Source organism: Procambarus clarkii, chromosome 31 (genome assembly GCF_040958095.1).
Source record: "Procambarus clarkii isolate CNS0578487 chromosome 31, FALCON_Pclarkii_2.0, whole genome shotgun sequence".
NCBI classification, from domain to species: domain Eukaryota; kingdom Metazoa; phylum Arthropoda; class Malacostraca; order Decapoda; family Cambaridae; genus Procambarus; species Procambarus clarkii.
In genome coordinates this window covers 35,119,241-35,141,927 of record NC_091180.1, presented here as the reverse complement: position 1 = coordinate 35,141,927, position 22,687 = coordinate 35,119,241, and the positions used below count along the sequence as shown (strand labels likewise).

Genomic DNA, 22,687 nt, shown 5'->3' with positions numbered 1-22,687 from the left:
ACAAGCGGTAACAGTTTCTCATTGATCTAGCTTCAGTGTAGAGCAGACATAACATAATGTTATTTAACCCATAGGGTAACCTATGAAACTATGGACCATCTCAAGTTATAAAGAATGGAAGACCTACTCTTAAACTATGGACTTCCTATCCTTATGATGGCCAGTAGAGCCATCATAAGGATAGGATCAGGCAATCACTCTAATCAGGTAACTGCTCAATAGGTCATTCTGGCACATTAGGAAAGGATTTTAACCCTTCAATAGATACAAAGCAGGATGTGTGTAGTTACTGGGCTTCATCTAGTTTTTGGTTAGGTTCTAATATGTTAGCTGCTTTCATTTCGAGCTAGCAACAGTGAGTGTGATGTTAATTAGTTGAGAACATTCCATTTCTGTTGTTTTTAAGTTTTTGTGGGTTTTGGCCTGAAGGCAAATGTTACGTTATGTGTTAAATTATCCTGTATGAAAGTTCCGCAGCCCTATTGAGCCTGTATCCATGTAGTGACATACCCCCCATTATCATGTATGCCTGTATGTACAATATTATTTCATGTACTTTAAATATTCCTTTAATGTGTAATATGCAATTGTACCAAATATCGTGCTTACAGTTTAGAGAATTTAGGGCATCCCCATTGTGACGTATTATCGGAAATAAATTAATATTTTATGGTGTCAAAAGGATATGACAAGAAGTTACAAAAGATGTAAAATCAACATTTATGAATGCATTCAGTCCCAAGCTGGTTGGAAGCGGGATGGGCACCTTATGCACTAAAACCCAAATATCATGGCAATTGCAAGTATGTGAATACTGTATAGGAATCTGAAGGTATAGGTATAATCTGAAGGCATAGGTATCTGAATTAGACTTTAATGTTACTCTTCACATACTCTATGTGATACATTTGTGCCCTCATCAAAGTAACTGTATTTACTTGGGAGTGAAAACCATATTTACTAATGGTACTGTACTAATTTATAGAAGTACAGTGTTACTCTGGCTAATATTGTATTGTTGTATTGCATAACAACTTGTGGGAGTTTAAAACAGGGATACGAGTGTCATCATCTTTTTTATCAATCTTTCATACCACTGCCTATTACACACCACTAGCTTTCCCTGAAACTGCAGTACAGTTCCATAACGCATACAGAAGTCAACTACAGCAGTGTATGGGTATAATTGATCTTCCATAATAATTCGGCTTTGGGATGAATGAATACTAGAACCTTTTAGTTATTCAGCTGACTATACTAATTTTTTTGCTGAATCTTTACGCAACAATGCTAGTGAGGAATATATGTTACATTGGAATTGTGTTTATTAGTTATTAATATAATGACAAAAATACAATAATAATTATAATAATTAATTAGTCATAATTAATTTATAAGAATTTAGTTCTTCTTTAGAACTTATAAAATATATTTTGCTATAGTAATTGGAGAGCTTTGTCCTGTGATATTTCACTGATTCCATTTCTCTGCTCGAAGGCCATCCAGGCGACAGTGTGAGTGTTTTCCCAGCCTGGTATCTTGCTAAACGTTGCTATAGAAGATGGGTTGTCGTAGGCGACGTGGGCGTTAGGAATGAAGCCTTGGCTAGCATATAGCCTCCCCATGACCTTGATTACCAGTCTACCGAGCCCCAGCTTTCCTGTAGCTGTCGTCCGTCCCCAACATGCCGATGCTTCCATACATGGTCGGCGACATCCAGGAGACAGGTGTTTCCTCATTTCCGGAGTAGGGCAGGTGCTGGAGGTCCAGCGGAGAGTCCTTAGTCACGCTCGAGTCGAGGAACACTCCAACAGATGGCAGATGCTGCGATAGGCTCCACGTGGACTCCAGCGGTTGGGTCTTGTTAAAGCTGCTCCTCTCCAGCAGGTGTTGGAGCCCAGTTTTGACAAGTTTACAGACACGGAAACCTGGATTGTTCCTGAGAGCAAAAAGGAAGAATGATATGCTGGGTACAGAGCAATGTTTTTAAGTAAACAGCCAAGGCAGCAAGCACATTTGTTGCCTGATTTATACTCTCACACTATAAGTAAATCCGCTGTGTCCATCTTCCATAGGCACAGAAGGCGGGTTACTTATCGAGCTTACGTAATCTCCTACTGGCTTAAATCAGTGTAATTTCCTCCTAAAAATCTAAGATTTTGACATAAGAAAAAATATTAAGAGTAGGACGGTGGATCGGTCCCAATATCTTGCTCCAAAGATTTTCTGGTATATCACATTGTGAATTCATTATGTATTCTTATGTAGTTTTTTATAATTTCGGCATGTAGTTTCATATTAATTGTTCCTCAATTTACTCTATTTCATTTTTTTTTATTATTTATAAGTATTTAAGTACGATTAAAGGTAGAATAGTATTTTGCCGTCTAGGTTCAATGGTAAATTGCTAAGAAAATACCTTAAGTAAATTCTATAAATTCCCTGCTTAAGCTTTTCCTGTTTTGTTTTATTCACTATACATTGTAATAAAATATACGCTTCTTACTATGACAAGACTTTCTCTCTCAAATAAAGTTTTTCTTTACTAGTCAAAATCTGACAACTATTGAAACATTTCCAATAATAGGATTTTGGTTCCTACACTTATGTATATATAAATTATCTCAGAGTTTATTCCACCAGTTACTTACCTGGATATTGTAATTATCCATGTTATAATGAATATAATTAGCATTAAACTTTCTGCACACACACAAGTAACAGTGAACCTAGGGAAAATAATTGCTATGACAAGCACTTAAATTACGCTCCTGTACAAAAATCTGAAACCCATCTCAGATAATTTCACTATAAAATCAGCTTATATCTGTCAAGTTGGTTAACCTTTTAATTGACAAATTACGACTACTACATGAAAATGTAGTGAAATATGGAACTTGCACTTTAATAAGAACATATTAATGTTTATTGTAATGACCAGAGTTTGTCTTTATAAAGGTTTTGATAAAGTTTGAGCTCGAGTGAGAAGAAATTTTTTTTTTATTTTTATTTTTACATGCGTATAATATACAATAAAAACAGAACAAATATAACATAGAACAAAAGTACAAAGCACACATATGTTAAATGACAAAGGAACAAATCAAGAGAAGACCAGCCAGAAGGGCTGACCACAAAACAAAAATGCATATACAAACATAACACAAATATAAACACAGCGTAATACAAACATAAGGGAAACAGAGAGGCGAGAAACTTACAAAACAAGTCTAACACCTCAAACACATAATGCACACATAACAAAGAGCACACCCCAACAGCCTGAAGGGCACACAATATGACAAACAAGCGCACACGACAACCATACAAGAAAACCCACAATACAAACCGGGAAACAATACCCACCCCACCCACTCACATACACACCCCACAACCAGGCAACACAAAATACATAGAAATCACTTGCGAGGAACCTCGTGAGAAATGTACTTCTCCGGGAAAAGAGCATGAGGATATTTCCCCTTGTAAGCTTCCCAGACTAGATCTTCAAGGTCGGTAGGGTTTTTGATCCCCCGCTCTCGAGCGGGTATCATAAACTCGGGAACATCTATATCTGGCGGCATCGGCCAACGCCCAAGGTCACTGACGCAAGTCGCATAACGAGGCTGGGGAGCGCTAACCACGCCCTTCGAGGAAGCAGATGACACCGGAGAAGCGGACGAGGGTCGCCGAGCCTGCCACGCCTTCTTCATCGGAGCAGGTGCCGGACGCTGAGACGATAGCACTTCCACGGATACCGCAGGAGACACGGAAGGGACTGCAGAAAACGGAAGAGGCGGCAAGACCGCTGCCGAGGAAACGGGTAACGAGGAAGGGGCCATCGAACATCCAGAGCGAGCATCCTTTCTCAACATCACTACCAGGCCACCCCGCTCACCACCAACTACAGCAGGGGGAACCACCGCCCACGAAGAACCGGAGCCATCCGACGCAGGCAACGCACCTGAAGCAGGACCCTCGGACACCGGACCAGAAGGTGAGGCCGAAACGCCGGCGCCGGCATCCTCAGGCAAGTGTACCTCCGCCACCACCGTAGTGTGCACCACATCCGGAGCCACTCCACCGTCAACGGAAGGACGACACTCGTCGAATTCGCCAACATCAGCCCACGCAGAAGAACGCCGGGAACGCTTAGGCTCGGGCCGCACATCATCAGACCCGGAGGCAGACTCAGCGACCCGCGCAGCACCAACCGAGCGAACCGACGCACGCCGCAGCACGGCAGCCTCCTCAACCACACGGGGCACCAGGCCAGGCACAGGAGGGAATGCCGGAACCACCTCAGCTCCCAGCACAGCCGGAACAGACGGCGAGGGCGCAGGGACCGGGACAGACACAGCAGAGGAAGAACTGGAAGACGAGGGGTCCGAGCAAACGGCAGGCGGAAGAGGCTCACGGACACCAGCTGGAGCACTAGGCGAGGACCCAACCTCCGGAGGAGATGCGGCAACAACAGGGGGCGCAACAGGTGGAGCAACAGCTGCTACAGAGGGCACCTCCTCAGCCGAAGAGACGTCCATACCCACCGAATCATCCCCCACAGGAAGGGGCGGAAAATCCTCCTCACTGAAGAGATTCACTGGTGCAACAGGAGGCGCAGAACAGTCAGCAGCCTGATGGCCCAAAAGACCACAACGATAACACGTCCGCGGCTGACGGGCGTAAAACACCCGAACGTTGTACCCCATAAGGCGCACAGAGGACGGAATATCCGCCCGGAGTCTCATGCCCAGGGTGCGAATGTTAGACCTCACACCCTTAAGAGGACTAGAAGACACCACGTTCACTCTCACACTAACAACTGCGCCAAACCGGCCGAAATACCGCCGTAGCAGAGCCTCTGGAAACTCCAAGGGAGCCCCATGCACACTGATGTAAGTAAGTGCACCACTCCTATCCGAGAGGGTGACAGTGCCCGCACCATCCGGCAGGGGCAGTGTCCGCCCCTCGTATCCCCGGAGAAAATCGCGATACGCCACCTCCTCTGCAAACTTCACAATCGCCCTACGGGCCGTTACCAACTCGACCCCATAAATCGCAAACACAGGGACAGAGAGCATTTCACAAGCCAGGGCAATCTCCGGGTAACCAGCCCGCACAGAGAACTCTAGTCCCACAGAGCAGAGACACACCCGCCCCCAACCGGCCGAAACGGGCAAACAACACCAACTGCTGGAGCGCCGATTCAACACGTCCGCCCCGTACCGAAGCTAGGGCCAGACCAGCCTAGTGAGAAGAAATTGTAAGGAACAAATTATGAAATTAAAAGATTTTGGTCAGTACATCGTGCAACACTGCCTGAACATGATTAAATTGTTAAACATAAGCTACTGGCTGGCTTGGAGAGTTTTTATGGAAACAAGTAATTAAGTTGTAAACAGCCAGTAGGTTATATCAGTTAATATGGACTTAGTAAAGTCTGTTAGTGTAAATAAGATATTTGCTAGAGACGATTGGTATGACATGTGGACACATTTCCACCATGCGGTTTAATTTTAATTGTGTCTGGCTGGTGTTGGTAGACCAATAGGACCAGGGTGGTCATAACCACCCACAGAAACAAGATTTTATAGAAAGAAACACAAGGGTTGGCCGTTGAGTGTCTACTGGTTTGCAGTGCTGCCGGCGGTACGATCAAGTAGTGATATGAAAACTACTGGGTGTATTTAAGACGTTGGACTTAGTGGTTGACTAAGTAGAGGGCAGCTAGTAGGGTATTAAATTTATAGATAATTTTGTTAAATATTTGGGCAGAACACATAAGAGAATGTAGATGGTTATGGTATGAGCTTTTTGCAGTATGCAGCCGGAGGAGGCAGGCAAATTCAATTTGGGGATCTGTGAGTGAAGTTTTGTCCAGTTTGTCGGCATAATTTACTCTCAGTTACGACCGTTCCTTTATGTATCTGCCATCGAGTTTATATATTTTTATTATTTAGATTATAAATGCAACTTACAGCTCACTCACAGTTTTATAGCAAGTAAAGTAACCTGTAAGAGGATATGGTATTTATGTGGTGTACCAGTGTTCTGTGTGTAATTTTAACTTTTCCACCAGTGTTAATGTATTGTATTTTGTAATGCCTTGTATTTTGTTGGTGTAAATCCTTGCTTCTATCCAACGAGATAATTGGATTTAAAGTAAATGTCAGTAGACTAAATAATTTGTTATGAGTGTAGGATTTTTTTTAATAAATAGATTGTTACCAAGCAATCTGTCTTTCCTGTGGGCTTGGTGAAGTCGTTATCTACCCTTAGACACGTACTTCGGAATGTCTTCCTGGAGCCGGGTCTAGCAATCCACAAAATTAGACTATTATACAGATAATGCATGTAAAGGACATTTTGGCACTATCCAAGGATAGTATTTGTGACTAATATTAAGTCCTCAGTGACGAACCGGGTATATGCCCTACCCTAAAGATGCCACTGCGGACCCAAGTGTATGATCCTTCGAATGATATCATGGCAGACTTAACAATTGTTGTTAATGCTTGTAATGTGTTCTTATACTGATGTTATGCTTAACATTGTTTAATTATTGTTTTCATTTTTGTCAGTTTTTGAAATTTCATTCTCATTTATTACAACGTATTCAGTATCTTCATGCTGTTGAATTGTTGAAATTGCAGTTAAATGTTGTCTATTTTATATAATTATTCCTATTATTTATATTTCATTTTCTTCAAACTATTTTCCTTTTCCCACCTTACATATGTTATTAACTGTCTTTGCCATCCTTGCCACACACACCAAGACGTTTCTAACATTTAACAGAATGAAGCCTGCGTAGTCCTAGAACAGCTCCCTCAACTGAACTGGTAAACACTTTCCTGAGTTTCTAAATGAGCTTTCACTCTATGCGAAGTTTAGTTTGGTGTAGGACTTAAAAGACTTAAGGCCTATCAACTGCACGAAGGTTATTAAAGCCTTGACATTAGCTTACTGACCAACCAGCAAGTATACTTTAGCCCTGAACAAAGTCCAGAACTAAAGTAAACTCTATGTGTATACCGAAAGTGGAGGACACATCTTGGTGTATATATTCCTGCACGGTAGATATTGCCAATATAAAGTTCACTATATGGTAAGGTAAGTACCAACCTGGGGAGTTCAGCATCCAAGTTAGGGCGGTAAGTAAATGTGTAATTTGGACCCCAAATGACAAGGGAGCTCCCCAGCTCTTTGGCCAGCATCTTCAGCGGCTCAACCAGGTAGTGGGGAACATGGTAGATCATCAGGCGTCGTTGCCAGTCCAATAGAGGCGTCTCCCTAAGTGCCGCTATCAGTTGTTCGAATTCTGCTTCCCGGCAGTAGACGGCAATACAGGAGGGCACGTTCTAGAGGTAGAGAAACAGTGTAAGAACACCAGCGTCTGTTAGTCTCTATTACATCAAAATGTACGCACGTAAGTAAAAGAGATAATAGAATTAAGCTAAAGAAACAAATGTGGCAGAAAATATTAGAAATTTCTCTTTTCCAAAAAGAGTGGTAGACGATTGTAATAATTGAAGTGAGAACCCGGTTGATTCCAAAATTGTTAGTACATTTTGGTTTTGGCGGCGTATGGCTTCCGGCTTCACAACATCACTGAAATGATGTGCTAAATTTGCCTGAATCAAACCAAACCGGGGATCCGCGAATAGAAAACTGAACATTACATCGATTTTGCGAGCCGCTATGAATTGAAGCACATCAGTTTTTGGTCTTAGGGGATTTATACGTCGAAATGTGATGTACTATGCGAGAGGACAGGATGCAGGAGATACGCAGTACTCACCGTCTTCTGCCACAAGAGTACGTGAGACTGTGGTTGGGCAGCCAAGGTATAGAATGTGGTCGTGGACAGCCACTCTCGAGCGTGTAGGAGCAGGATGTTGTGCATCTGTCATAGTTTACATTGAAGTTAGCAACTAAACAAAAATTATGATTAAAAATGAGAATTATCTGCATTCAAAAGCTCATTCATGTTAATGAACTGACTTTTACGAAATGAAATGATATTATTGCAAGGTCTTGTGCAATATTATAGTAAGACAATGCTGTTTTAATATTTTACTTGATAAATAATAATAATTACCAAAACTTTGTAGTCCTTCAGTGGGAGAATGTTCAAAGCAATGTATTTCAGTCCATACATATTTTCAGCAACATGTATTTGTAACTTTGAAGTCTAAATGTAAATCGGATATTTTTTAAAAACAAAAATATATCTGAAAGTTTTCGTCTCACTATTACCAAGTGAGAAAAGTTGACATATTGTTATAAATTAAGGCAAATCGATTCACAGTTACTGAATACAGGAGGTCGTCTCGCGTTCAATGAATAATGAAATGTTACAATTTCTCTCTTGAATCTAAATTGAGCCATAATCGTCACCCATTCATTAAAATAGTTTAAGGAGCTTCTTGAAATACTTCTTGAAAATCATTTTCAAGAAGGGTAGGAAATTATCAGGAGAGATCGGCAAGCCACTACGACTATATCATTTGCCAATGTTAAGGTTTTAGCTAGTCCACAGTTCTCTCCCGGAGCTACAGTCAAGTGAGGGTCAACTCACGGTGGCCGAGTAGGGTAGGTCCGCCTTGAGGCTGTCAGCAAGTTCCATAAGTTGGCGCCTACTGGTCACTTGAGTGAAGATTCGCGTAGCCATGATAAGTCTCCCTTCCTCCCTCTACTGGTTCACTTGAAAGAAACGCATACAGTGTAGGAAATACGATCATGTGACTGAAAAGATATTTATACATAATTTTTAACAAATAAAATAATAGGCTAGTCTTATTTATGTTTCTGAAGATGTTCGGCAACATTAAAAATAACAAGAATTCTTAAGGGACAAAAGGAAACAAATTCTGTGATGACATCTTGATACAGAATTCAAAGAAACTGCTGGATCCATTATCGAGCAAATACCTTTTTAAGATAAAAGTTGAACCAAAATGTTTTGATGTAGCAAAAGAAAATTCTTATACTCAAAGTCCTCCATCCACAACCTGCATAGCATTTGATTTACCAATTATATAGCTGGTGCCACCTTAATTAATTTAAACACTAACACTATATACTTAAATTTAACTTATTCTAATTGTACACTCCACACACGATGGTCTTAGATGTTTGCATCAGCTTTGCTGGTGCTCCCTTCTGTGTAGCGTGGGAACGGTTCAGAATTCTACCGGAAAAAAAAAACATAACTTTCAGGGAGACCTTAAGTGGGCGGAGCTAGTCAAAAGCATTTGGCTGGCCTAGAGTAGATTTCTTTTGAAAGACTTTGATTTCATTGGCTCGAGTTTTGAGAGGTGGGGCTTATTGTGCCTAGGAAAACGTAGAGGGGGTGGAGCTTGTTTTCCACTGGTATACTTGTTGAGAAATGATCGTTAGTGTGTCTTGGAGCTTCACTGGGGGGTGCAGGTCTTCTGAACTGGTGGGCAAGCCATTCAACATCTCTGCCCAGATTGCAGTAAGGTATTGTGCCACTTGAGTATTTCATGTATAATCGGTATTTCAAACCATTGCTTTTAGGATGTTTTATTAGAGTAGGATATATGTTCATTTGTTTTAAAAATACGTGCATGTTTCAATAAAGTAAATATTTTGATCTAGTGGTATTTAGTTAATTCCCTCTTTTGGTTATAAATGCTGTGTTATTCCTTTTTATATGTGGCATTCATGTGCGGTATTGGAAACCCTATATTCTCAATAAGTAAAGTAAAAGTTATATGATTACTCCCCAAGCAATTATATTGCCAATATTGTTATGCCCTTAAGTTCATGATTATTGATTTCTGTCCTTTCTGGGAGATCAGTAGTCTAGACATTCAGGTATTTTAGCAGGAAGGTGGTGGCAGTGTGCTATTAAGTTTATTCAGTTCTTATTCAAATTGAATTAATTATAAATTAATGATCATAAATTAATGATCCCTTCCTTTGTTGCTTCCCCCTCATTTAATATTTCAGAATCACTATTAGTTAGTAGTTCAGTGAGGGTCACACTGATCTGCAAGCAGTGTTAAGCTGGGGTATTGAGTGAGTAAGGGGGTACAGCAGGGCGGGATTATTACATGATGGAAGCATGGCGAGTCCCTTAGTACATGAACTCGTCCGCACTACTCTGGATATATGTTATGATATATTTTCTAGATTAGGTACATGTATATAGTCCAGGAACTCTCTGAAAGTCTAGGAAGCCATCACTGGCAATATAAAGTTAGTTCGCGCTTAAAGTCTGGATTGCTTCAAGAATTTGTAATCTTCTTACATCTTGGATTTTGTCTATTATACAAGTGTTTTTATTTATCATTTCTCTTGTTAGGGTGATGTCATGGGCTTGTCTCATGTGATTTTTGGGGACACCGGATTGAAGACGACAGGTCAAACGCCTCGTCAGCTTGGTCAACGTCATACTTATGTACTTAGATTGAAGGTTACATCCTTTGTAGGGGAAAGTGTACATGTGTACTACGTTTGACTGCTGTAAAGGGTTCTCCGTCGAATTCAGGCTGTTTTTAAAAACAGTTTATTAAAAACAGCCTGAAGCCGACAGATGTGGGGAAATTTGATATACAGAAATTTTTCTGTAGGTTAGATTTAAAAGCACTACAATCACCTCCTGTGGTTGATTGTTCAATAAATCCCTGAACTATATGTTTAACAGATCTCTGACCCTATCCATGGAGGACAAAAGAAAATGTATATATGCTGATTAGCATTGTACATGTGTGGCCACGTCTGTGGTAGAAAATAATAATAAAAAGTCATGACTATCCAACTTGGTGGGTTACTAATGGCTCTCCGTTAGTCTTCTGTTTAAGCTTGGTCACTGATTATTAGGTGTTTGCCAGTTTTTAATGGTTATTAATTTGCCCTATCTATTACTTCACTCACTAAGCTGGTCTACTGAGAGTAAATAAACCGTGTTGTATTCTGAATCGATTATTCTGAAATCACTGATTGGCAAGTGGCCGGCGAGGCGCTGGTTCAAGGCCGTGATGACTCGTCTCTCCTACCCCTCGCTACCCCAAACACACTATTATATTTTAATTGGTGCTGTAGCACAGTTTGGGGACTTCTGGGATATGTCTGGTACTTTTCACAACTGTGTAGTACCTTCATGATTACAATTTGTAATGTATGAACTGGTATTTATTTTGGATGAATACTTATATAATTAGGTTTAGCGCAGGAACCTGTTATGAACGATGAATTCTGAATTTACCTTTATGTTGAATATGTTAGTTGCTGATTCTCAAACACTTGTACACTTTGAAACTGTAAATAGCTTCTTTCATCCACAGCGCTGCTCTATCTTGTTGCGACTATAGCAAGAAGAAAATGTTGTAGAGGCGGCAGCCAGCCAGGGTCCTTCACCCTGCCACACGCCTGGTGCACTGAGCTTCCCGGGACGACCGTGAGATGTGTTTATGAAAGCTTTCAATGAATTAAGATGGTCAGTTTCGTAGGCAATTATATGTGGCTCTGCAACCTTTTCCACTACCACCCACAGGAATGGTATGCGCGCTTAATGAATGAACTAGCACTACATGAGAGAAGTGTTTATCCTTATGAATGAGGTACTTACACATTTCTTGGATCCCATTGATCGTGTTATCTCTAAATTCTGCGATTTTTTCACATTCCATTATATAATGACGCGAAGTATGTGTAGTAAATGTGTCATATCTATTGTATCGCGGGCGGAGCTATTATTGTACCAGATGGATGCTCGCTTGACTTATTTTTTTGGTCGTCAGATCAGCTGTGTCGTGCTTGTACACAGGGGGCCAGATTCACGAAGCAGTTACGTACGTAGTTACGAATGTTTTTCTTTTTAGCATCTTCGTAGCGGCTACGTTGGTATTCAGGTAGGCATTTAAGAAGAAAAATCTTCGTAAGTTTGCTTCGTCGTGCTAATAGTGCTCTCGACCACTCGTAGCGTTACGTAAACTGGATATAACTCAATTTTTATCTACTACACAACACGGAGGATCGATTTTATTATAAACAAAACATTTTAGCTAGAGAAATTCGTCAAGAGGCGTCCTTCGTGTTAACTCTATACGCATTCTCTGCTTGAAACTTGTAGTAAGGCTGTCTTTTATGTTGCGGTGGTCGCTGATTGGTTGGTTGCTTCAAAGGTACTGGCTCCGGCAGAAGATGTGGTTTTCTTCATGTTTTTGATGACTTCTTGTCTATGAGGACAACGAATGGAGATTGCAGGATGATCGCCTTTGCAAAGCAAACAACAAAGCTGTTTGTTCTGTTTACCAAAGCTGTAAACACCATTTCTGGTAGCAGAGAAGGATGGGGTAGGGTACAGAAATCTTGAGCGAGGAACTGGAGACGAAGCGAGATGAGAAATCGATGGCCCAACCACCGTGGGCAATACTTGCAGCTAATGTTGTGGTTGGTTTGTAATTTGACTCATAGTTTTAAATATTTAGAACTTCTTTTTCAGTTTTATAAAACAATACAGATTTTATACAAAATTTGAAAATATTCTGAGTTACTTTACAATTTATTGAAATATTTTAGTTTTGTTTTATTAGTACTATAAAACTGTAATATCAATAAGCTATTGGTTAAGTACTAATTGTAATTAAAAAGCAATAAAATGCTTATCATCAAACACTAAGAATGTTAAGTTAGGTCGTGGTTTTCTATTCAGCTTTTCAGGTAAACTCAAATATTCACAATATATTTGACAATACAATTTAATACTAAGTGAAAATAAGTCCAATGCCTGACTGCTATGAATGGTACATAATTGCCCTTACTTATGCCGTTACATTTACCGCCCCATTTTTGGACAACCCATTCTCGCACTTTCGTATAGTCAATATTGACTTATTTTATATGTGCATATGTGACATACTAAACATACTAGTTTACCTTGATAAGCTTCATAGAAAACACCAACCTTACCTAACCTTCTTAGTATGTTAAGATAAGCATCTTATTGCTTCGTAATTACAATTATTACTTAACCTATTATAGGTATAGGTTAAGTAATAATTGTAATTACGAAGCAATAAGATCCTTATCTTAACATACTAAGAAGGTTAGGTATGGTTGGTGTTTTCTATGAAGCTTTTCAGAGTAAACTTGTATGTTTAGTATGTCACATATGCACGTATTTAATAAGTCAATATTGACTGTAAGAAAGTGCGAGAACGGGTTGTTTTGGAGGGCGGGCTGGTCAAAGTACAGTGGGAGGCACTCTAGGAACAGTGAACTCAACGGCATCATTAGAGGATAGTCACCTGTATGTCCAGCTGAGATATTCATTCATTCATTCATTTATTAAGCATCCCATACACATGGGGTGGGCAGTGGTGCAAAGGGCTACAGAGGCACATAATGGGACTCAAGAACTAAATCCCATAGTTCATTTAGCTAAGTAAGTGACAACCATGTGAAGATAGTGACAGCCGTTAATATTACATAAACATATACATATACATGCATACACAGACATATATGTAATGAGAGGGCGTTCATTACTTAACGCTCCATAACTCTGATGTTCTTATTGGCCGAGGAGATGGGATCAGAGTAAACCCCGGGAAGAATTTTCAATTCAATTTCTTTCTTTATAATGCACCCCATACCCATCCCGTGGGCGGTGGTGTAATGGGTTACAGAGGCACATAATCGGTTCAGGAATTGAACCCTCTAGTTCGTTTAGCTAAGCAAATAACAATCTTTTGACGCTAGTTACAAAATTATTAATGATATATATATACGTGTACATATTCTCATACATACATGTACATATATATATATACATATATACATACACATACATATTCAATCACCTACACAAATACACACATCAATAATCTTTTGTATCACAAGTGATTCAACAAGAGGCTCACAACGGTCACTATACAAGCCACTTTACATCTATGGTGAGTCACACAGTTACTAGTCTTGCTGCAAACCCACCCAACTGGACGGCAGCTTTACAGTCATATGCATGCATTCCCTACAGTAAGCAAATTTTGGATACTGCGGCAAGCAGTTTGTGAGAAACAAATTGGAAACAGAATTTCAACATAATTTGTCACAGAATTAAATAATCTTTTTTTTTTTTGCTGAATCTTTTCGCAACAATGCTAATGAAGAATATTTGTTACATTGGAATTGTGTTTATTAATTATTACTATAATGACAATAATTCTTGTTGTTATGATTATTATTGTATTTGTCATTATTAATTTATAAGAGTTCCCCTTTAGAACTTATAAAATATATTTTGCTATAGTAATTGAGGATCTTTGTCCTGTGATATTTCAATGATTCCATTTGTCTGCTCGAAGGCCATCCAGGCGACAGTGTGAGTGTTTTCCCAGCCTGGTATCTTGCTGAACGTTGCTATAGAAGATGGGTTGTCGTAGGCGACGTGGGCGTTAGGAATGAAGCCCTGGCTAGCATATAGCCTCCCCATGATCTTGATTACCAGTCTACCGAGCCCCAGCTTTCTGTAGCTGTCGTCCGTCCCCAACATGCCGATGCTTCCATACATGGTGGGTGACATCCAGGAGACAGGTGTTTCCTCATTTCCGGAATAGTGCAGGTGCTGGAGGTCCAGCGGCGAGTCCTTATTCACGCTCGAGTCGAGGAACACTCCAACAGATGGCAGATGCTGCGATAGTCTCCAAGTGGACTCCAGCGGTTGCTCCTTGTTAAAGAGGCTCCTCTCCAGTAGGTGTTGGAGCCCAGTTTTGACAAGTTTACAGACACGGAAACCTGGCTTGTTCCTGGAAGCAAGAGCAAAGAATGATATGCTGGGTACAGAGCAATGTTATTTTTTAAGTAAACAGCCAAAGGCAGCAGCACATTTGTTTCCTGAGTTATACTCTCACAATAAAAGTAAATCCGCTGAGTGTCCATCTGCCTAAGGCACAGAAGCCCGGTCACTTACCAAGCTTACGTAATCCACTACTGGCTTAAATCAGTATAATTTCCTCCTAAATGTCTGAGATTTTGACATAAGAGAAAATCTTAGAGTAGGAAGGTGGGTCGGTCCCAATTACTTGCTCCAAAGATTTTCTGGTATATCACATTGTGAATTCATTACGTATTCTTATGTAGTTTCTCATAATTTAGGCATATAGATTCATATTTATTGTTCATCTATTTACTCTATTTCAAAATTTTAAATTATATATAAATATTTAAGTACGATTAAATGTTGAATGGTATTTTGCTGTCTAGATTCAGTAGCAAATTGCCAATAAAAGCAGTTTAGTTAATTCTATAAATTCCCTGCTTAAATTTTTCCTGTTTATTTTAATGGCCAGGGTTAGTTTTTATAAATATTTTGATAAAGCTTGAACTTGAATGAGAAGAAATTGTAAGGAACAAATTATGAAATCAAAAGTCAGTACAGCGTGTAAAACTGCCTGAACATGACTAAATTGTAAAATATAAACCACTGACTGGTTTGGAGAGTTTTATGCACATTAGTAATTAAGTTGTAAGCAGCTAGTAGGTTATATCAGTTAATTTGTACTTGACTGAAGTTGCGAGAGCAAGGGTGCTGTTTGGTGTGTCGGCGCCAAGGGGGCCTCCCCTCCCTCTTGTTGTGCGTGCCCAGTCTGTGGGCCTCGAGTTTTCTGATTGATCTGGCTATCCTATGGTGGGGCTCGTGCTGTGTGAAATGCTGCAGTCCCTATGGTAGACGTTTATGGCATTGAACTGGTGACTGACCACAGGGTAGTTGTCAAGTTTACGACGGAGGTGTGCCGGGCGTTTTTGCGTCGTTACGAGGGGCGAACCTTGCCCCTGCCGGAAGGTGCAGGCACTGTGACTGTCTCAGATCGGAGTGGTACCATCACGTATGTTAGCGTGCATGGGGCTTCCTTGGAATTCCCGGAGGAGCTGCTGCGGCATTATTTCGGCCAGTTTGAAGCTGTTGTCAGTGTGCGGTTGCACCTGCTCTTCTTGGGACGCTTAAGGGTGTGCAGCCAAACATTCGCACCGTGGGAATGAGGCTGTGGGTGGACATTCCGTCCTCAGTGAAGCTACTGGGTTATGTCAGGGTGTATTACGCCCGCCAGCTTCGTACGTGTTACCGTTGTGGCCTCTTGGAACATCAGGCTTCTGGGTACTCTGTGCCTGCCGTCACGCCCGTCAACCTCTACCGTGAGGAGGACTTCCCGCCGCTCCCTATGGAGGAGATTTCGGTGGAAGTGGACGACTCTTTGGCTGCTGAAGTGCCCCCTGTGTCGCCTGTTGCACCTCCTGTTGCTGTTGCCTCTCCTCCGGAGGTTGAGTCACCATCGGGTGCTCGTCCTGCCCCAGTTGATATCCCTGATGCTCCCATAGTTCTTCGGGCTGCCCTCTGCACAGCTCCCATGTCTTCATTTTCTTCAGCTGTTGTGCCTGTCCCTGCGCCCTCGCCGTGTGTCCTGGCTGTACTGGGTGCTGCGGTGGTTGTATGGCCTCCCACTGTGTTCGACCTGGTTTCCCGTGTGGTTGAGGATGCTGCCGTCCTGCGGAGAGCGTCAGTTTGCCCGGGTCTCTGGGTCGACATCCGGCTTTGATGATGTGCGGCCGGTCCCCAAGCGTTCCCGGCATTCTTCTGCCTGGGCTGATATGGGTGAGTTCGACGACTGTGAATCTTCTGACGATGGCAAGGTGGTTCGGGTTGCATGGCATTCTTCGGTGGTTGCGGAGGTCCATGTGCTGCAGCTGCCAGTGACAGTGTCTTGGTCTTCCCTTCTGGTGTGGTGCCTGTTAATCTTGCTTCGGGTGCGTCGCCAACATCGGATGGTTCTGGTTCTGCGTGGGGGGTAGCTCCCCCTGTTGAGGTTCGTGGTGAGCATGGTGATCTGGTGATGGTGTTGAAAAAGGTTGCTCACTCTGGGGGTTCCGTGCCCCCTGTTTCATCGACTGCCGGTTTGACGCCTCTCCCGTCTCCGGCTGTCTCTTCTGCATCTCCTGCGGTGTCGGGAGTGGTGTTACCGTCTCGGCAGCCTATGCCTCCTTCTCCTGTGCATCTGGCGGCAGGGCCGTCTCGGCGGCCTACGTAGGCTTCTTCGGTATCTTCTGCTTCCACGGAGGAGGGGGTTTACCATACCCCTACCTCGTTATGCGACTTCTGTCGACCAGCTCTAGGAGCTGCGTTTCTGCCTGATTTAGTGATTCCTGAGTTTATGCAGCCCCCTTCCTCCCTGAAGCAGGGGGGAATCGGTACCCTACCGACATGGAGTCTTTGATATGGGAGGCCTATAAGCAGAAATATCCTCTGTATGAGTTCCCTGAGAAATATTCACTTCCCATTGAGGTTTGTTCTCCTTTCAAGGGATTTATTTGGTATGTGGTGTGGGGTTGTGTCCATTTGTGTGTGTGGATGTGGGGTGAGGTTGCATGTGTGTGTGTGGGTGGGCCAGGTTTTTTTCCCGGTTCCTGCGTGCTCCGTATTTCCGGTTCCTGTGAGTTCCAGTGTGCGCTTGTTTTTGGAGTGGTTGCGTGCACTTGTGTGATCATGCCTGTTTTTGTTCCCATTATCATGCATTTCCTATGTTAATTTCTTTTTATGTGTTATGTTTTTGTTTCCTTTCTTCTTATTTGTCATTATGTATTGGTGCCTCTCCGTGTGTGGTTTACGGGGCCGGTAGGCTTGTTTTGTGTTGTGTTTCGATGGTTGGGTTGTTGGGTGAGGGTTTGGGTACTATGTATTTTCCTGTTGTTATTTTTGTACTGTCTTGCATTATGTTTGTGCGTTTTGTTGGGTTTTTGTTGTCGACCCTTCAGGCCGGTATTTCATGTCTTTGTAATTATGTACTTTTGTGATTTTGTAACTTGTGATTTGTGTTCTGTTTGTTTTGTTCTCGGTTTATTGTATTTATACGCATGCTTGCATGTAAAAATAAAAAAATAAAAAGTTAATATGTACTTAGTAAAGTGTTAGTGGAAATAAGATATTTGTTAGGAGACGGTTGGTATGACACGTGGACACATTCCCATCGTGGGTTTAATTTCAATTGTGTCCGACTGGTGATGGTGGACTGTTACGACTAAGGTGGTCTATTTAAGGGAAACAAGATTTTATAGAAAGAAACACAAGGGTTGGCCGTTGAGTATGCTACTGGTTTGCAGTGCTGCCGGCGGTACGATCAAGTAGTGATATGAAAACTACTCGGTGTATTTATAATTTGGACCTAGTGGTTGACTAACTAGTGGGCAGCTAGTAGGGAAGTGAATTTATAGATGATTTTGTTAAATATTTGGGCAGAACACATAAGAAAATGTAGAAAGTTATGGTATGACTTTTTGAAGTTTGCAGCTGAATGGGGCAAGCAGATTCAATTTGGTGAGTGTGGATTCCTGGCTGCGCCACCAGAGGGTGCAGACGTCGAGCTCTGGCTGTCAGTGGTCGTTTGCCGTTGCTGAGTGGCGGTTGCTGTGGGGAGGTGTGGAGCTCCCGCTGGTCGGGGCCCCACCTGCCAGTATGGACGGGGCTGGTACTAGCCATATCAGAAGAATAGACACAGTGCGGCTGGATTTTTCTGCTGATGTGGGTTGGCCCGTTGTAGAAGTTGCCCTCCTCGACGTCCTCCGTGTTGACGTCCCCGAGCTCCTGGGCCTAGAGAAGTTGTCGCCCGCCCGTGTTGCGGTGTCGTTCGCCACGTCAACTGTATACCGGGAGTTTGTGGCCCGCTGGAATGGCCGCACGCTTCCTCTTCCGGATTCGGCTGTGTCTGTAGAGGTCTCGGATCCCTGGGGGCCCTTGACGTTTGTGAGTATTCACGGCGTGCCGGTGACCTTCCCCGTGGCGGCCCTCATGGCCTTGTTTACGCGGTTTGGGTCGGTGGTGAAGCACCGGTTCAACACTTTGAGTGCGGGCCGACTGAAGGGGGTCCGGCTGGGTTCACGCACGCTTGTCATGCGGCTCACTAGCCCTATACCATCCAGGGTCTCATATCGTGGGCTGTCTCTGAGGACCTTCTATCAGGGGCAGACCCGGACGTGTTTCCGGTGTGGTGCTGAGGGCCACGTCGCGGCCGGTTGTGACGCTCCTCATACAGATGCCCCTTCAGTTTTCCTAGAAGATGATTTTCCTCGCTTATCTGTGCGTGTGGACTCCCCGGCGGATTCTCGCTCTGTGCTCGTGCCTGGTGTGGATCCTGCGGCGGTTCCGGATGTCGATACGTCTGGACCGGATGTGTCTGCCCCGCCGGTGAGCTCGGGGGACCTAGGGGCGCCTGTTTCGGACCTTCATCGTTCGATGCCTGTGGAAGTGCATCCGCATCCGGTGACCTTGGGGGATGCTGTAGGGGTGGTGCCCGAGTCTCCTGCTGGAGGCAGTGTGCTTCCCGGGGCTGATGGTGCGGTGGTATGTGTGTCTCCGCCCACGTCTTCTGCCTCGTCGACTCTGGGAGTTTCCTCGTTAACGAGTACCTCTTCTATTCAGCAGGTTCCGTCGCCATCCCTGGATACCTCACGTGTGCTGACGTCTTCCCCTCCGCCTGTTGTCTCTTCCTTCTCCGACTCCGGTCTCCGTTCCTGTCGATGGTTCTTCTGGGACACCGCTTGTTGGGGGTGACAGCTCCGACGATCAGCAGCCTCTGTTTAAGCGCCGTCGCTCGGCTCGGGGTGCGTCACCTCGCCGGTCGTGGGCAGAGGAGCGGGATGACATGGAGGATGATGATGTGGCCGACGCTGTGTTGCCTTCTGAGTTGGATGCTGTGCCTCCTGCTGGTGGCTCCCCTCAGTGGGCTGTTGCCCCTGGTAAGAGCGACCTTGTGGTGGTGTTGACGAAGGATGTGAAGCGGGAAGCCTCTGCTCCTGTTCCAGTTGGTGGGGGCTCTAGGGCCCTTGCGGAGACACCCTCCGCGGGTCTCGGTGCGGTTCCTGACACCCAACGGTGTGCACGCCCTAGTGGGCGGGCCAGTGTGCGGCCAGATGTGCTTCCCAGTGTGCGCCCGTGTGCCCAGCGTCCTCGGGGGAAACCTGTCCCTTTTGTCCTCTCGACCGGAGAGGTGCTCGACGGATCTACGGCAACTGTGACTTTTCAGTGTACTGACTCAGTGCATCCTGTTCCCTGGTGCCCTTCTACCATCTGGGTTCCAAGTGCGCAGTGTTTTGTCTCGGGTGTGCCGAATTCGATGCCTCGGCCTACTGCGACTCCTGGGTGTCCGATTTCTGACGGTCTCCAACTTGTTTGGGATGCTTATTGTTTACGGTTTCCTGCTCGGGAGTACCCGGAGAAGTATGAGTGATTGGTTTATTGGTGTGTTTGGTTTCTGTCTGTATTGTGCGTAATGTTTCCCCGGTGCCTGCGTGCACAGGTGGGTGCCCTTGTCTGTGCGTGTGGGTGGTGTGGGTATTGTTCTTGCCCCTGCATGGCTTGTTTTCTTGTCTGTTTTGTGCTATGCGCTTGGTGTGTGTTTTATGTTATTTATGTCGTGATATTTATTTGTACCATTCTGTTTGTTGGTGTGTGTGGGTGTGTAACCATCCAGTGCCCGTTTCGGGGTTTTCTTATTGTTCCTTATTTTGTGTTTTCTTTCTTGGTTTTTGTTGTGTATGTTTCGTTTGCATTCGTGTTTTCGCACTTTGCTATGTTTGTCCTGTATGTATGTATGTATGTATGATTTGTTTTCTATTGTCTGGTTTGTGTAATGTGTATTTCTTTTATAAACATCTAATTTTGTATATGTATGCGTGTCTGGTGTATTGTGTATGGTTGTTGTGTCTTTCCATGACCGTATGCGTCCGTTTGTTGTATGTCCATTATTATGTTTAATTTTGTATTCGGTCTTATGTCCCTGGAGTTTCTAGGGTCTTGTACTGCAATGTTCCTTTATGCCTGTGTTTCTACTTATGTTTTATGTTCTTGTTCTTCTGTTCATGTCTTGTATCTTGTGCTATACTTTGTATATTTTTTATAAAAATAAATAAAAAAAAAAAAAAAAATTGGTGAGTGTAGTCTGTGAATAGTCTTTTTTTATTTTATTTTTTTTAAGTATATATATACAGGTGCAAAAGTTCTTACATTTTTGTACAGCACTTGTCCAGTTTGTCATTTACTCTCAGTTAAGTTCATTCCTTTAAGTTCATCTGCCACCGTGTTTATATATTTTTATTGAATAGGTTATAAATGCAACTTACAGCTCACTCACAGTTTTGTAGCAAGTAAAGTGACCTGGAAGAGGATATGGTACTGATATGTACCGGTGTTCAGTGTGTAATATTAACTGTTCCACCAGTGTTAATTCCTGCCTAGTATTTTGTTGGTGTAAATCCTTGCTTCTATCCAACGAGAGTATTAGATCTTAAAGTATTAGATCTTCTGATCTAATCAGAAGGCTAGATCATTTGTTATGAGTGTAAGAGTTTTTTTTTAATAAATAGATTGTTACCAAGCTATCTTTCTTTCCTGTGGGCTTGGTGAGATCGTAATCTACCTTTAGATACGTATTTGGGAGTTTCTTCCTGGGGCCGGGCCTAGCAACACACAAAATTAGGCTAATGCCCACATAGTGTTACTGTGGGAGCCTATTCCACAAATTTTTGGGTAAAATAGTGTGATTTTGATTTTTCCTAATACTAAACAAACACCCCTATTATAATCCTCACAGGTCACTCATAATATGGACGATTATTGCTTGGAGTGCCAGCATTTTATCATTCAGGTTAAGTCCTTCCTCATTCGTACTGGTCATTAACTCTACCTTTCCATTGATTGTAATACCTTCCAAGTTGTAACATTGAGCACAGTATCTTGGATAGGATTAGTGTTTCAACTCCAGGGACACTAATAGGTGTGTTGTGCTTTAACCGTTCCTGGACAGGATTATATGCGACGGGGGGAAATGTTCTTGAACTGTGCTTCACCTTAAGTCTTTTGGGCGAGCCTTTGCTAGTCTTTGAGGGCTAGGTTCTCTTTCCAAATGAGTTTTTGGAATGTAGAGTAAATGTTAACAGGCACTGCCATTTTCTGTGTGAGATTACGATTATATTAAGTGAAAGTAATTACATTGCGTTGCGGTAGGGAGCCGGTCGGCCGAGCGGACAGCACACTGGATTTGTGATCCTGTGGTCCTGGGTTCGATCCCAGGCGCCGGCGAGAAACAATGGCCAAAGTTTCTTTCACCCTATGCCCCTGTTACCTAGCAGTAAAATAGATACCTGGGTGTTAGTCAGCTGTCACGGGCTGCTTCCTGGGGGTGGAGGTCTGGTCGAGGACCGGGCCGCGGGGACACTAAAGCCCCGAAATCATCTCAAGATAACCTCAAGATAACATCCATTTTAAATAACCTGTGTCCCAGGCACAAGAGGACATCATCCCTTGCAGGTACAATTTTTGGACTATTTTCCTGGAGGCCGGGTCTTACTTCCTGTCTTTGGACGGCCTGTTAATATATGCTTTGGTGTTTAATTGGGGCCCCTTTGACGCAGCATAGTGAAGTGTTTGACTGGTAGTGCAAGTACCAGCAGTCCAGGTTAATCATACGTTTAACTTCAGTTCTGACCTCGAACCTCACAATATTTATGAACATGAATATCGGATTTTAATACGTACATAAGTATGCAATATAGTCAACGGTAAGAAATATATCCTTTAACTATATATAATAATATATTCAAAGACAGATATGCATGTGAAGAACATTTATGTCATTATTTGAGGATAGTATTTGTGACAAATAGAAAG

At 42.9% G+C, this 22,687-nt stretch overlaps 1 protein-coding gene across 2 annotated transcripts; it reads right to left on the bottom strand.

The window, feature by feature from the left end:
* Positions 1-858: 858 nt before the first annotated feature.
* On the bottom strand, positions 859-11,432 carry LOC138370358 (uncharacterized). 2 transcript variants are annotated; one of them, XM_069334712.1, is made up of 5 exons: positions 11,237-11,432; positions 8,582-8,698; positions 7,802-7,906; positions 7,126-7,361; positions 859-1,939 (listed from the first exon to the last, which is right to left on the bottom strand). In XM_069334712.1, the coding sequence occupies exons 2-5, from the start codon at positions 8,672-8,674 to the stop codon at positions 1,642-1,644; spliced, it is 732 nt and encodes a 243-aa protein (XP_069190813.1). In that variant the 5' UTR covers positions 8,675-8,698; positions 11,237-11,432; the 3' UTR covers positions 859-1,641. The 2 variants fall into 2 exon arrangements, with proteins under 2 accessions (XP_069190813.1, XP_069190812.1); XM_069334711.1 differs by having other exon boundaries at positions 8,582-8,706; positions 11,237-11,430.
* Between the last annotated feature and the right edge of the window lie 11,255 nt (positions 11,433-22,687).

Bases quoted from the DNA above. Each gene is read 5' to 3' on its own strand.
- LOC138370358 (XM_069334712.1), bottom strand. From the start codon at position 8,674: ATGGCTACGCGAATCTTCACTCAAGTGACCAGTAGGCGCCAACTTATG. The intron at 7,362-7,801 runs GTGAGTACTGCG...CTCTACCTCTAG, and splicing joins TACTCTTGTGGCAGAAGACG to AACGTGCCCTCCTGTATTGC. The intron at 1,940-7,125 runs GTTGGTACTTAC...TTTTGCTCTCAG, and splicing joins TTGGATGCTGAACTCCCCAG to GAACAATCCAGGTTTCCGTG.